This window comes from Epinephelus moara, chromosome 16 (genome assembly GCF_006386435.1).
Source record: "Epinephelus moara isolate mb chromosome 16, YSFRI_EMoa_1.0, whole genome shotgun sequence".
Lineage (NCBI taxonomy): Eukaryota > Metazoa > Chordata > Actinopteri > Perciformes > Serranidae > Epinephelus > Epinephelus moara.
This window is the reverse complement of record NC_065521.1, coordinates 28,106,798-28,120,515: the sequence shown is the minus strand read 5'-3', so window position 1 is coordinate 28,120,515 and position 13,718 is coordinate 28,106,798. Positions and strand designations below refer to the sequence as shown.

Genomic DNA, 13,718 nt, shown 5'->3' with positions numbered 1-13,718 from the left:
AGAGGAACACTTGGGACAGATCTATTGTGTAGTTACAGGAATTTGCAAAGCAAGGTAGCCAAGTAAAAGTCTGCAGGCTGATAACCAGAGTAGGAGATTCAAAGTGACAGATGTGCAGGCAAAAATATTAAAAGTAACAAAATATCAATACAAGACCTGCTGCCCGAGCAGTGGGTGTTCCACTGTACACCTGTTTTAACCTGTGGGCTGGGATCTTCATTTAATGCTCTGTCTCATGGCCTGGGATTTCCATTGACAAATTGCAACTCTTTTCTGAGAGTGAAACCTCTGACTTGAAACGGTTATTTTTATGTATTTTCTGCTCAGTTATTTTGAGTAAACTGAACAGCTTCAGTCTCCTAGTAACCTGTTTAGTCTTTAAGCATGCCAAAACTAACAGATTTTTCTCACAGCAGATATTTTGACTTGTCATAGTAGGAAAAGCATAGGTGTTACTAGGGTCGTAGCACCAAATTCTGGGCCCTATGCATAAGCCATCTCTGAGGGCCTTCCTCACTTGATCCATGTCTCTCCCAGGTACGTAGGGATTTTCCCCCCACAAAGTCACTTTCTTTTCTTTCTTTCTTCCTTCTTGTTTGGCACCCCAATTTCCCTTTCTTGGGGAAAGACGTGACAGTGGATGTTAATGCTCCACCATTGCATTTAGAGACTACTCCTAGCAGGGTGGACTAAGCCAGTTTGTGCCTTTAAGGGGGTAGAGGGGCCTCAGAGAGCTTTCACAATAGTCCCCATTTCCACCAAGTAGTACAGTACGGTTCAGTTCAGTTCGGTACACTTTTTTTCCCCATTTCCACTGTCAAAAGTTGCCGATGGTACCAATGGATCCCTTCCATACCATCCCCCCCCCCCTCTGTTGGGGTACCTAGCGCACAGATCTGGTACTAAAAGGTGGAGCTGTGAACACTGCAGTCTGTTGATTGGTCAATAGAGGACAGTCACTCTGCTCAGGGCTGAGTTGTGGCTGGTTTTGAGGCTCATGTAACCACTGTTCATACTGTGGAGAGTTTTATTAGTAGACTGTAACTATAAAATGAAAGGATTCAGGAGTCAGAGAAAAAATAACTTGGTTCACTGTGCCAAATCCCGGTGACTTTTAGGTGGAACTTGTAATGTTACTTAATGCACAAGTTCACAATGTGAATCCATCAGCACACCTTTGACCATTAACTACATTAGTTTTTCCTGTCTCTCTTGGATGACATACACTTTCAGTAATGAGTGGATCTTCAAGCATTTAAAATTACATATTAATTTCAACCGGATTACATGAACTGCATATATCCCAATCCTCACTTACAGACTCACTGCAGCCTGTTTTATTTTGTTCTACTTCTTCTACTTCTTGTTCCACCTTAAAAGCTGCCAGCAGTCGGCCCAGTGAATTAAGTTATTTTTTTTGCGACTCCAGCTGCTGAGAGAGGCAGCGAAACATCCTTTGATTTTATAGTTACAGTTTACTAATAAAACTCTCCACAGTATGAACAGTGGTTAAATGAGCCTCCAAACCAGCCACAACTCAGCCCTGAGCAGAGTCACCATCAGCTACTGACCAATCAACAGACTGCAGTGTTCACAGCTCCACCTTTTAGTACCAGATCCGTGTGCTAGGTACCCCAACAGAGGGGGTGACCAAAAATGGGGATGGTACAGAACGTTCGATTGGTACCATCCACAACTTGGAAATGGAAAAAAAAAAAGTACCGAACTGAACTGAACCGTACTGTACTGCTCGGTGGAACTGGGCTTAAGCGGATCAAGGGTCTAGGTGCCATATTTGAAGGCTTACTTTTGGTTCCAAAGGTACCATACTGAAAGTGTTGGTGGAAACAGGGATTATTTGTCAACACAAAGTTCAGTCTTTCATCTGATTTATTGCTCCAGTTTTAATTTTGTTATGGCACTAATTACTTGGAAATCAAAAACTGCAAACAAAGCCAGGCTTCTCAAGGGCACCTGCTCACTGAGGCCCTGGGTAATCGGTTATAATCACGTGCAAGCAAACATACAGGATACAAGGAACCGGAAGCAGCTAAATGGAATTTAGCCATCATTAATTTCCCTTTTTACAACTGTATTATTCCTACTGTGACAAAATGCGTATTGTGGCTTTATCCAATTATGTGGTGTCATTTTACTTTAGTTCTCCAGTCTCTACATTATTTTTATTATTATTATTTTATTTTTTTTTAAAAACAGGTGTAGGCTAGGTAAGACCTTGCAAGTACCATGCCCACCTGACGCTTGTAGGTGTATGAAAAAAAAAAAAAAAAAAGAGAAACCCTCCCATCACTGCTGTTCGCGCTGCCCCACCACGCCGCGTAGGTCGCGCACGCGCCAGCTTGGGAGAGCGCGCCCACGCGGACCCGATGGCAGGACAGGTCATGAGAGAGCTGAGCGGATGAGATCATGGAGCCTGCGCCGAGGTCGGACAGGGTGCTGCTGGGACTTGACGGTGATGGAGAGGTACCCGTCCGGTAAGCTGGAGCACACGTCGCGTGCACACCTGGACTCCGTGGCATCCTTTGACAACATGATTGAAACAAAATGAAACTGTGCTTCCAGTTTGTGCGGCAGATTAATTATTATGTAAGGTACTAGCTCGAAGTCATGTAGCCGTGTGCATATGAGCAAGAAACTAATCCTTCATGCCGTGGTCGTAGTAGAGTTATTCGGGCGTCTGTGTCCGGGCTGCGTAGTCACATGCACGGCGACCGTTCCACCCGTGCCACCCGCCAAATATAGTGCAGTCTACTTTATAGTTTGTGCGCCAGGGTGGCCGCTTGTTGAGCTGTTTGAAGGTAAATGTTACAACGAGTTAACGCTGCTGCAGTTTGGGTGGTGACTCGAGTTTTGTCTTCGCGGCAACAGCTGGCTGCCAACTCAAAGTAAGTGCAGCTGCGCGAGGCGAGGCGAGGCGAGGTGAGACGTTTCCTACTTTTGGCGTTTTATTTTTGTGTTTTTCATCAGTCCTTCTTTGTCTTTGTTCTGTATATCAGTATATTTTTTTAACAAGGAGATATACAGCTGCGCAAACTTGGCGCGTGCCCTTCGAAACTAACCAGTTACACTGACCTCCATCTTAATGCAAAGTATATCTGGTATCTGTGCTCAAAGCTTCAGGAGCATGTTTGCAGTTTTCTCTTTTCAAATGGTTTAGACACACTTATCTTTGTGGTTTTATTTTAATCATTGTCACTGATTTTTTTACAAGTATAAATGCACAGTTTGAGGAGCAACATTAAACACGGACTCTGTGGCTCCATTGCTGGCACATAAGGCTGAATTCATTGTCTCCAACAATGATGGATAAGGGATTGACAGCTATGTTATGACTGACAAGCAGACTTAACCAATCTCTCAGTTGCATCCTGTGCAGTGACTCAAAGCACCCAATCCTCTTGGATTAGAGGAGGGATTATGATTTGGATTTGCCTCTGCTTTGCAGACAGACCCCAATATCTGGTCCATCATGCACTCGGCTGTGCTTACTCTGATTTCCTGGTGATATACCTGCTTGTATTAATGCACGGCTCTTTGCCTCAAAAGCAACAAATGACCTGATAGTGTGTATGACATAAACACAGTGTAATACTGACTGTATTCTAATATGGGCAGAGTTTCAACATGCTTATGTCCATTTTTAGTCGAATCCTGAGGTACCTGTAAAGTCTGACAGTGTGCTTAGCAACTGCCGGAGAGGGATGGCACATAATAAAGACCGGTCCTCCAATTCTTTTCCAGACCTGATTATTAGATTTAAAGTCCATGTGCTTTATGGTGGTAGAATGAGTACTGTCCATGGTGCTGAAATGTTCATGCTGCTCCCGCTTCCTGTTTCTGTCTTTTACCATTTACTGTGGTGACTGCGGCTGGGAAAGCCATTCTGTACATGGTTAAAGAGACATTGTCTTACTGTCCTGTGGACAGACGGTCTTGCGTACTTCCCACAGCTCTGAGCTCTGCCCACACTTGATTAGCTGAGGCAGAGCTTTTTAGTTGATCAAAATCTGGTGCCTTTCAGTGCTTGATTGGCCAAACCTGAGCAGGGAAAGAAGATGAACAGTGGGTGCAAGGATGGAAACCACTGCACTTGATCGAGCATATGATCGTGATGCATCATAATAAATATTTGTAGCTGCTTCTATGGGTTATACAGTGCAACAAATTATGGTATTAACTCTTTTAAGTCTATAAGGTCTTAATTATTATGTTTTCAACCATGAGCCATGAAGGGCGTACTAGCGAAGAGAATATCTTGTACAGGTGCTTGTGTTTAGACCACATTTGAAGAGTTTTAAATGTCTTGTTAAAGCAGAAAAAGGTTTTGGAGGAAAAAAACTGTTTATATTGCTCAAAGTAAAGCAATAGTCTAGTAAAACCATAACCAGCCTATGAACCATAGTTACGTGTGATATATATTTTTTAAAATGATTAATCTTTCTTAAAATGTTTGTCCTTGTTTTGTCCGTCTAGAATCCATGATGTCCTGTACTGTAGCTGAAACCGCAAGACCTCTGGCCTGTGTGTCTGGGAGCCCTCTAGCCAACAGTCACTGCCATTTTCTTCTAATAGGACTTAATGAAACTCAAGCCCTAAACAATCAGGAATGGACAGGTGAAAACTGAGAGGCCGAGAGGTGGCCTTTATTCTAAACCTTGGTATTTCCTCTGGTTCCGCACAGGGACATGAAAATATTTCCACGCTTAGCAGTTTCTTCTCAGACGTCCACTTTTGCCATATAAAAAAATGCCTTTAAACATTAGAGCCAAGCCCGCGCAGAGCAAGCTGTCTGCTGGCGCAAAGAGTAGCGGGCACACTGATGGCAGCACATCCCATTCACGCTTTTCCAGATCCCCCAAACAGGGGAAAGGCAAACAGGCTGCGAGCTCTGCGCCAGGCTCCCGCTCGGGGCTCGAACCAGGCTCCGTGTCAGGGGGTTTGCCTGCTCCAGCGCCGAAACTGGCTGGAGGTCAAGGGTCGGTGTCGAGGCCAGGTCCGAAGATCAAATCTGGCCAGGCAGCAGCAGACAAGGGAGCGACTCGTGGTTCAGCGACAGCTCCGGGGGGTAAAACCCTGTCTATGGAGAACATCCAGTCACTGAGTGCTGCCTATGCCACTTCAGGCACCATGTACCCCTGTGAGCGAGACTCCTTGGAACCCTCTGGTGGGTACCCTAAAGGCACCATGACGCTGGGCAGGAGCACCAGCCGCTCATCATACACTAACCGAACAACAGCCATGGGCAGCACCCCTAACATCACCTCCTCTGGGCTACATCACCAGTCAGACCCCTATGGAGACCAAACCTTGCATCCTGGAAGGACTTCCAGTCTGCGGCGCCAGTCTGGGAGACACACACAGGCACTGGATTCGGCTGGACGGGGAGAGGCTCCGTCGTTTGACCTCCAGTCTCAGCTGAGGGAGCTGCAAAGGGAGAATGAAAACCTGCGGAGAGAGCTGGATGTAGGGAGGGGCCCTAGCATGAACAATGTCAACTTCTGGAGCCCAGATGTGAAAAGAGACAAGGGGGTGAGGCGGGAGGAGGGAGCGAGGACCTCAGTTCTGAAGGACCAGTACAGGACCAACCAAGAGGATTTGCAGGTGAGAAAAAAGTTTGTTTCAAAAATGATACATTTCCACTTTTATATTTCCACAATTATTAAATGGCTGTCAGCAAAACACAAGCAATTTCATCTGAACAGCTTCAGGATTTAATACTTAACACCAGCAAGTCTGTATTAAATCTCTTTTAGGAAACCAAACTCTTTGATTTGTCTGCTCACAAATCACATTCAGACGTTTTTTTTTTTTTTTTTTTTGCTGTTGACCCACCCATCTCCTCTGCACATCATACCTCTCACATCACACCTTTTGTTCCTGTCTTCAAGGTTGCATAGAAAAGGCTTCTGTGCGGTTCATTTGTAAAGATGCTTGCCAAGCTCGGTGCTGTCTGTGTTTCCATGGGAACGTGCCCTAGTGGCAGCCATTCAGCAGTGTTAGTCAGCTTCTAAAAAAACTCACAGCTACTCCTGAAGGGATAGTGACCAGTCTGTCCTGTGCCACCTCTCCCTGGAGTCCGTCCCACTCAGTCTGAGGCACCATCATCCATCTCTCTGTCTCACTGCGTAACTACTGTATATCTGTTCTTTCTTTGTGTGTCGTCCTTCTGTTTTCTGTCTTGCCAGCCTTCTGTTTCTCCATTTGCCCGTGTGGCGTTTAACTTCCTTGTGTGTCTGTGTTTGGCAGGTGGAAACACAAGTGTTTCTCTTGAGATACAAGACATACTTCATCTTCCCATAGCACTATAAAGCTTGTGCAGTGTCTGTTGAATCTCTTTATTGCCCTCTCTTGCTCCCCGTCTCTCACACATGCATGCAAAAACTTTAATCATATCTGCGCTCCTCTTCCATCTGACTGACTCCTCCCTCTTGTAACCAAGGAGCCACCTCTGCATTTGTATTTATAGCTTTTTCATCTCACATTGTCATACAGTGTGAGGACACTGTGACATACACACCCACACATGCACACACTTTTCCTGTGATTTTATTATAATAAAAACTAAATAAAGTTTGAAAATGAATACAGAATAACTTTGTTCCCTCAGGAACTGTTGTGCAGCTTTATTTAGTTTAAGGCTGCCTTCAACAGAGTTGTATGCTAAAATTGCAGGAAGATCTTCCTTTACCACTGATTGTTCTCTTCTTTAAAGGGACAGTTACACAAATCAGTAGTGCCTGTAGTGCTGTTTATCAGTCTAGATTGTTTTGATGTGAGTTGCAGAGTATTGAAGATATCGGCCGTAGAGCCGTCTGCCTTCTCTTGAATATAATGAAACTAGGCGGATTGTCAGATACATTTAAAAACTCAACAGCGATGTCTCTTTCCAGAAATCATTTCCCAGTTACTCAAGATAATCCACAGACCTTGTTGTGAGCAGTTTCATGTAGGAACTATTTTCTTTCTACCAAACTACACCCACCAACTGCTTAGTGGTGCTAGGTGAGCTAGCAGTAGATGCACGCTTCCTTCTGTGTGGTGATACTGCTGGCAGGTGTAGTTTGGTAGAAAGTTCCAACTAGGGCTGTGCCACATCATCTCGTTCACGATAATAGCGGTATAGTTTTTAACATCATACGAAAAATTCATATTGTAATGCTCGTGATATTTAGGCTTTTTGACATATTGATGTACTTGATGTCACCATGGCTGAGAGTGAAATTATTACCGACTCCGCAGTGGTTCCTAAAAGAGGAGCAGCTTCAGGAGTAAACTGTGGCGTCCTGAATGTTTTATGAACAGCCCCGGACTTCTCAGACTCTTTAAGTTACCGCTCAGAGGGAACTCATTCGGCGGCTCCTCTGGCAGCAGCACAGCGTCTCTCCCTATCCTTTCTCGCCATGTGCACATGTGAGTCGGTGTTATCAAGTGATTGTGTCATAAACCTTTGGTAAAGTAAAACCTACATGGCTCTCGCGACTCGACAAAAAATGACATATATGTGAATGTTGAATTTTTATCGTAGCATGACAGCCTGTCACAGGTTACATCGTCATAATTAGAGGAATCAGATTAAAAAAACAACTCAATCATTAGGATTTTGCTAAAAGAAGGAAATCACCTGTTGATTGATATATATAGATCCCAGGGGACATTTGTTTGTAACTGGGAGCTGTTTAAATTTTTAATTTGTGGTAGATTTTAATTTGTTGAACTATTAATATTGTTTACAGAATCTGAATCTCACTCTGAGTCACTGTTGTTGTTTACAAACTAAAGAAATGAGAGATCATTTTAGTTTAGTTTTTACTGAATATTTGAAGGCAAACTGTAAAATTATATCACTTATTTGTTGCAATTCTATTTTCTTGATTTAACAATAAAATATTTTATTTTAATTAATACCCTGAAATATGGTGGTATTATTTTAGGGCCAGGTCATGATTTCTGAAAAGAGACTTTACTTTCGAATTTGCATGATTATTTTTTTTGGCACTTTGAGCACCACAAGCCGAGTGCCATTTAGTTCAGTTATACTGTGGAGAAGGCAGACGTCTGTATGGCCTACATCTCCAACACACTGCAACTCACACTAAAAAAAATCCAGTTTGATTAATAGCACCACAGGTTAAGAGGAAAAATATGTAAGAGAAAATCATATGCAGAGTCAACTCACCTACATGTGCAGAAAAAACTACACACTTTTACCTCCTACAAAATGCCAGAGAGGCTTCAGTAAGGCTTATACACATACGATTGTGTCTTAAGCCTTAACATTCTCATGTATGAGGCATTACAATGAAGCAGGACAGTCAGTGTTACCAGCCTCTGTGTGTCTGCAGGCACTTGGCCCTGTGTGTGATAGATGGATGTGTTGGTGTCTATTCTGCTCCTTCAGGTGACAGACTCACTCAGCTAGTGTATTATTTTTTTTCAAGTGTTGACTCATTTGTCTCCCACACTTACCTTCACTCTTCTTGTATCTTCGCTTATCCACTGAAACCACTCACAGTACAGTATCTGTTGATATCTGATCACATAACCCTCGTGTACCTTATGAGAACCCGTATGTACACTTAAAAGAATGAAAGCATGTTTAGAATATATCATGGCAGAAAAAGTTCATTATTTGAATTGGATCAAAACAGGCATAGAATCCATTTACAAATTGTAGTTATGATGCGTCCTCCTGCCCTTGTATGTAGTTTTTTTCTCATGCCGAACTCACCTATCCTTGATCACTCCTCTAAATGAACATAGTCTTATTTCACACCAGCTCTACTTAGTGATGTGTCCATTTTTAGTATGAGTTATCATTGAGCTCTGTTGTTACTGTAACCAAGTAAGCCAGTTTGCTTTACCTTAGCTCTATGTACAAAACATTATTGAAAAAATGATATTCTTGACTTTCTTATGACCACACACCTAGGGGCAGTTCAGCTCCAGCTGATGATGACGGAGACTTTGTTAGCAATATATCACTTAATAAATTGTTACCAACCCTTTTTGTCTCCCAACTTAAACCTTAAAGGAATACTTCACCCCTCAAATGACCATTTGTATATCAGTAACTCACCTCGTGTTAGGTTCGAACGAAATATCACACATCTCGAATTATCTAGGGCTGCCCCCAAATAAGAATTTTCGTAGTCAACCAATAGTCGTCATTTAGCGCCATTAGTCGAGTACTCGCCCACATGTTTACGATATTAATTTAATTATTAGATTATATATTTTGGGCGGGGCAACACAATGGTTGAGTTGAAGGTGTGAGAAAGAATAGTATCAGTAACATTGTCAACACTGTGCTACATTACAGAGAAATACAAACAGGACTAATGAACCTTCATTAATATAGGCCTATATTTTATCTACAAGTGCACGTCACACACTGAGCGAGCCGCCTGTTAATGACGCTGTCGGCAAAGCAGTAATGATTGTGCTAAGTGGCTAATGGGCATGTAGCTACTTCCATGTTTCAGATGATACGTCATGTTTGTAGTCGACCAATGAAGATGAGTTTACATATCACCTTGAGTTCGTCCTTCACCTTCTCAAAATGATCCCACACTTTGGATTTCCTGCCCGACATGTTATTAACTAGCCTGTGGAATAACCGCAGGTACCAGCCCTGGAAATTAGGGGCCGTACACATGCTGCGTCTTTAACGCCTGGAAAACACGAGGTCGGGCGCTGGGTGCTACTCTTGTGCCTTTTCTGGCCAGCTTTCAAGAGCGCGGCAGCAGGTTGCGTCTGAGGTTGCTAAGCAACCTTAACAAGCATCGTATAACCTATTTACCTGAAATCCTGAGTGCAGAGCTGATCTTCTTCCAGGCGCTGTTTATAAGTGTGTAGGCCTATCGTCCGTGGGACAGATGTAAAGCTCTGGGTAGCCCTGCACTAACATGATCAACTTTTCCATATTTATCTAGTCTCTATATACAGACTCTACATTCAGTGAATGTAGAAAGCAATGTAGATCTTGCCTCTGGAAGAAGAGCAGAAGGTTTCCGGTTTCCAGTTGTAGGCTGTTTGTAGGCCGCGTGATATTGATCAATCACGTTTGAGCCGGCTGCAGTTGTTGCCAGGTTAAATGCTCCGTGCGGTGAACTAACGAGGCGGAACATAATTGGCGTCACTGCAAACTCTGAATCCATCGCAATGGTTCAGCATATTTACTTATATATAAACGGAAGTCAGAAACGGAAATTCGCCACAATCAAATCAAGAATGCCAAAAAATCGGGGGTCTGCCCCCAGAGGCTGTATCGCTGTCTGCCGGAAGTCAGACGCTGAATACAACCGATGGGTTCCGAGAATGGTATTTATCAGACTGAATATTTACAGAAGAAGGGAAAGATATCTGTCAGCTGTCATTGGTTTGTAACCTGACTCCTGACAAATTAAGGTTTTGATTTCTTTGATTTGAGTTCATGTTTTTTATTGTTTGTGTGTTTTTTTCTGTAACTAAGCGACCAATGAAATCTTGCTGAGGAATGACCTTTCTGGTCGACTAACGTTGGGTCGACTATTAAGGGGCAAGTCTTGGAACTATCACACAACTCATGCAGTATAATCCAAGCCTCATTTATCCAGTCGTACGCTCAGTACTTCCCAGACAGCCCTTACTGATGAGGAACTGAACCAACAGTGAAACTTATCTGTGCTCTCTTCAAAACCAGACTACATTGTCAAAAATAGTAATTTGCCATCTGCAGGCATGTGGAAAAAATGTTTTCTTAACAAACTCAGCGTAACATGGGGTGAGTAACTGATATACAAATAGTCATTTGGAGGTCGAAGTATCCCTTTAACTTTCCATATCATCATATAAAGTCAGGAAAAAGCCGTTATTTTCATTTACTTATTTACTTTAAAAACACAAAAGCTACACCTCATGCAGAAGATGTTATTCCATTTCTTATCTGCTGCCACCTCACTCTCCCTATCACCTCTATCCTCCATCTCTCCTTTCAGATTATCACTTTCCTGCTCTTTTTTCCTTCTCCATTTCCCCAGTGTTTTGCCCTTTGAGACATTCAGGGAAGTAGTTCAGCCTGACAGGAGAACTTTGTAATTAGCATAAGGAATGTCACCTTTCCTCTCAGCCGCAATGACCGGAGTTGTCTCCTCACCATCTGTTTGTTTTGTGTATGTGTGTGTATGTGCATGTGTGCACACTTGTACATATGTATTTGTGTCTACAGTCTTGGCTGTGTATGTGTGTTTGTGTGTGTTTGTGTGGAGGATTGTCCACCCACTCTGACTTGATATTCAGTGCTAGCTCGTTGCATTGATTATCTGTGTTCACCCTCGCCTCCCTCCTACATCTCAACTCCGTGTCCTTGGCGCTCCCCACCTTCTGGACTCGAGCAGAGGAGTTAGAATATGTGAGGAAAAATTAATGATATCTTCACAGAGATGAAAACATTAGTAACTTAACTTCCGTTTAGTGTGTTTTGTGTTCAATGAAACTTTGACATACTCTGTTTAGGAAGATGTGTGTGTGTGTGTTTCTGTTTTTCGTCTTTTATTTGATTTCCTTACAGCCTTCTCTCACCCTGCTCAGTCAATCATCAAGAGTGCTCTGTGTCCATGGTTTCAAGCAGAGAATGAATTTCCATTTGCTAGTCAGGAAAGCTGCGAGCTGTGGATGTAAATTAGCATATTGTATTTTGTATCACAAAATAGCAGCAAAAGCAGGAATGGTTAGAGAAAAGTGTAAATGTATTGTCCCCAACACACAACACACTTTGGGCTCATTACAAAGTCACACTGTGCAGACGTTCTTTAAACCCATGAAAATGGATTCAAGACAAAAATCTTCCCATGGATTTTAAATGTCACGCTACGCTGCATAACAGGGAATGTTTTATTTATTAAGGACTGAAGTCATGATTTTTGCCACCTGGTTTGTAAATGTTATATTTGTATCCTTGATTAATTACTGATTATTAATACTGTCAGTTTATTTATCAATTGATTATTGAGTGGGACCCTATGAAGGCTAATTACATTTCAGTCAATAATTTTTGCTGTGATTCTCTTTGAGGTGATAAATTCCTATTGTTTGTTTTCATAAATCACAAATTTGTTTGTTGTGTCGTTTCTCCCCATCTTCATCTTGCTGCAAACAAACCCAAATCCCCCTTGCTTCCACTTCCTTCTGTGCATTCCCCCTGTGTTTTGAAGAGAAGTGTCGCCCCCCGGTGGTCAAAGCATGTAACCATCACTCAGCAATTTGAAGTAATCTACATAATGGTTTGATATTTAGGGTATTTGTTTCTGTTTTGGCTTTATGCATGTGTGTGTCTTTCTTGTGTCACATTTCCCTGCAGCAGCCTGGGGATATCAGAAGAAACAAGGTCTGTTTTATGTACCACACCATTTATTTTCTATATGTGTTTGGGAATTTTAAGTTTAGTGTTTGAGTACTTATTGAATGAACACAGGCTTAATCGTTCTCTGTCTTTGTAGCAGCTCCCGCTGACAGTTCAGGAGCTTCAGGAGGAGCTGAGGGCTCACAGGGAGAACAGTCGCTTGCAGCAACAGCGTCAGCAGGGCAACTCTGGCTCGTATCGAGAACTCCACACAGACCAGGACCACAGAGGGGGGCTCAGCCCTGGCCACAGCCCCAGACAAAGCTCCAGCAACCTGCACAGCCCTGGACCGAAGAATAGCCCGAGAGCCAGCCCTTCCAATACCTATAATCCAAGACAACAGGAAGCTGATGTCATCATTCACAGCCCTGGTTACGGCTGTAACACTGCAGTAGCCGCGCAGAGAATCAGCCCGGCCAACACCCTTCAGCCTGGGCCGAGGAACAGCCCAAACCACTCCCTCTACGCTCCCAGCCAAGGTCCGGCGGTAGCGCCCGGCTCTAGCTCACTCCGGCCCTGCAGCCCCTGCCAGGTACCTGGGTGTGACGGCTTCTCCTCACCTCCTCCCCTAGATCCTTCAGAGGAGAATTTCTTCCGGCTGCAGTCGGAGCACGAGCGGCAGGCCAAGGAGCTGTTCCTGCTGAGGAAGACCATGGAAGAGATGGAGATGAGGATCGATTCTCAGAAGCAGACTCTGGGTGCCCGAGATGAGAGCATCCAACGGCTGCTGGAGATGCTTCAGGGCCAAGGTCAAGGTCAAGGTCATGCTGGAGATGCTTCAGGGCCAAGGTCAAGGTCAAGGTCAAGGTCAAAGTCAAAGTCAAGGTCAGGGACACTGGGGTCGGGGACAGCGGACGGGCATCATAACCATGGCGGCGCNGGCTGCTGGAGATGCTTCAGGGCCAAGGTCAAGGTCAAGGTCAAAGTCAAAGTCAAGGTCAGGGACACTGGGGTCGGGGACAGCGGACGAAGTCAAGGTCAGGGACACTGGGGTCGGGGACAGCGGACGGGCATCATAACCATGGCGGCGCAGGAGGCTGAAGCGCAGCTGGAGAACATGCATGTGAGAGAGGTGTGTTCTTCTTCATATTTTTGAGTTCTACAGGTAGTATCAAAGTGATTTTAACAGTAGGGCTGGGCATGTAGATATTTATCATTTATTATCGCTCACTTTTATAAAATCAGGGGAGGTTTTTGACATCTCAAATCACAGTACACAATTATGTTGCCTGTGTTGACCATACGAAGCAATTACTGTGTCAAATTTTACCCAGAATGGTTGTGGAAATACTTTAGAGCTGAAAATGACTTATCTTCT

General features: G+C 43.6%; 1 protein-coding gene across 1 annotated transcript in view; it reads left to right on the top strand.

The window, feature by feature from the left end:
• Positions 1–4,599: 4,599 nt before the first annotated feature.
• LOC126403112 (ERC protein 2-like) overlaps positions 4,600–13,718 on the top strand; it is a 178,675-nt gene continuing 169,556 nt past the window's right edge. Inside the window, exons 1-3 of the mRNA XM_050065575.1 lie at positions 4,600–5,622; positions 12,498–13,250; positions 13,437–13,472. Coding sequence (XP_049921532.1) covers positions 4,768–5,622; positions 12,498–13,250; positions 13,437–13,472 — 1,644 coding nt within the window. The 5' untranslated portion in view covers positions 4,600–4,767. The remainder of the gene's footprint in view (positions 5,623–12,497; positions 13,251–13,436; positions 13,473–13,718) is intronic.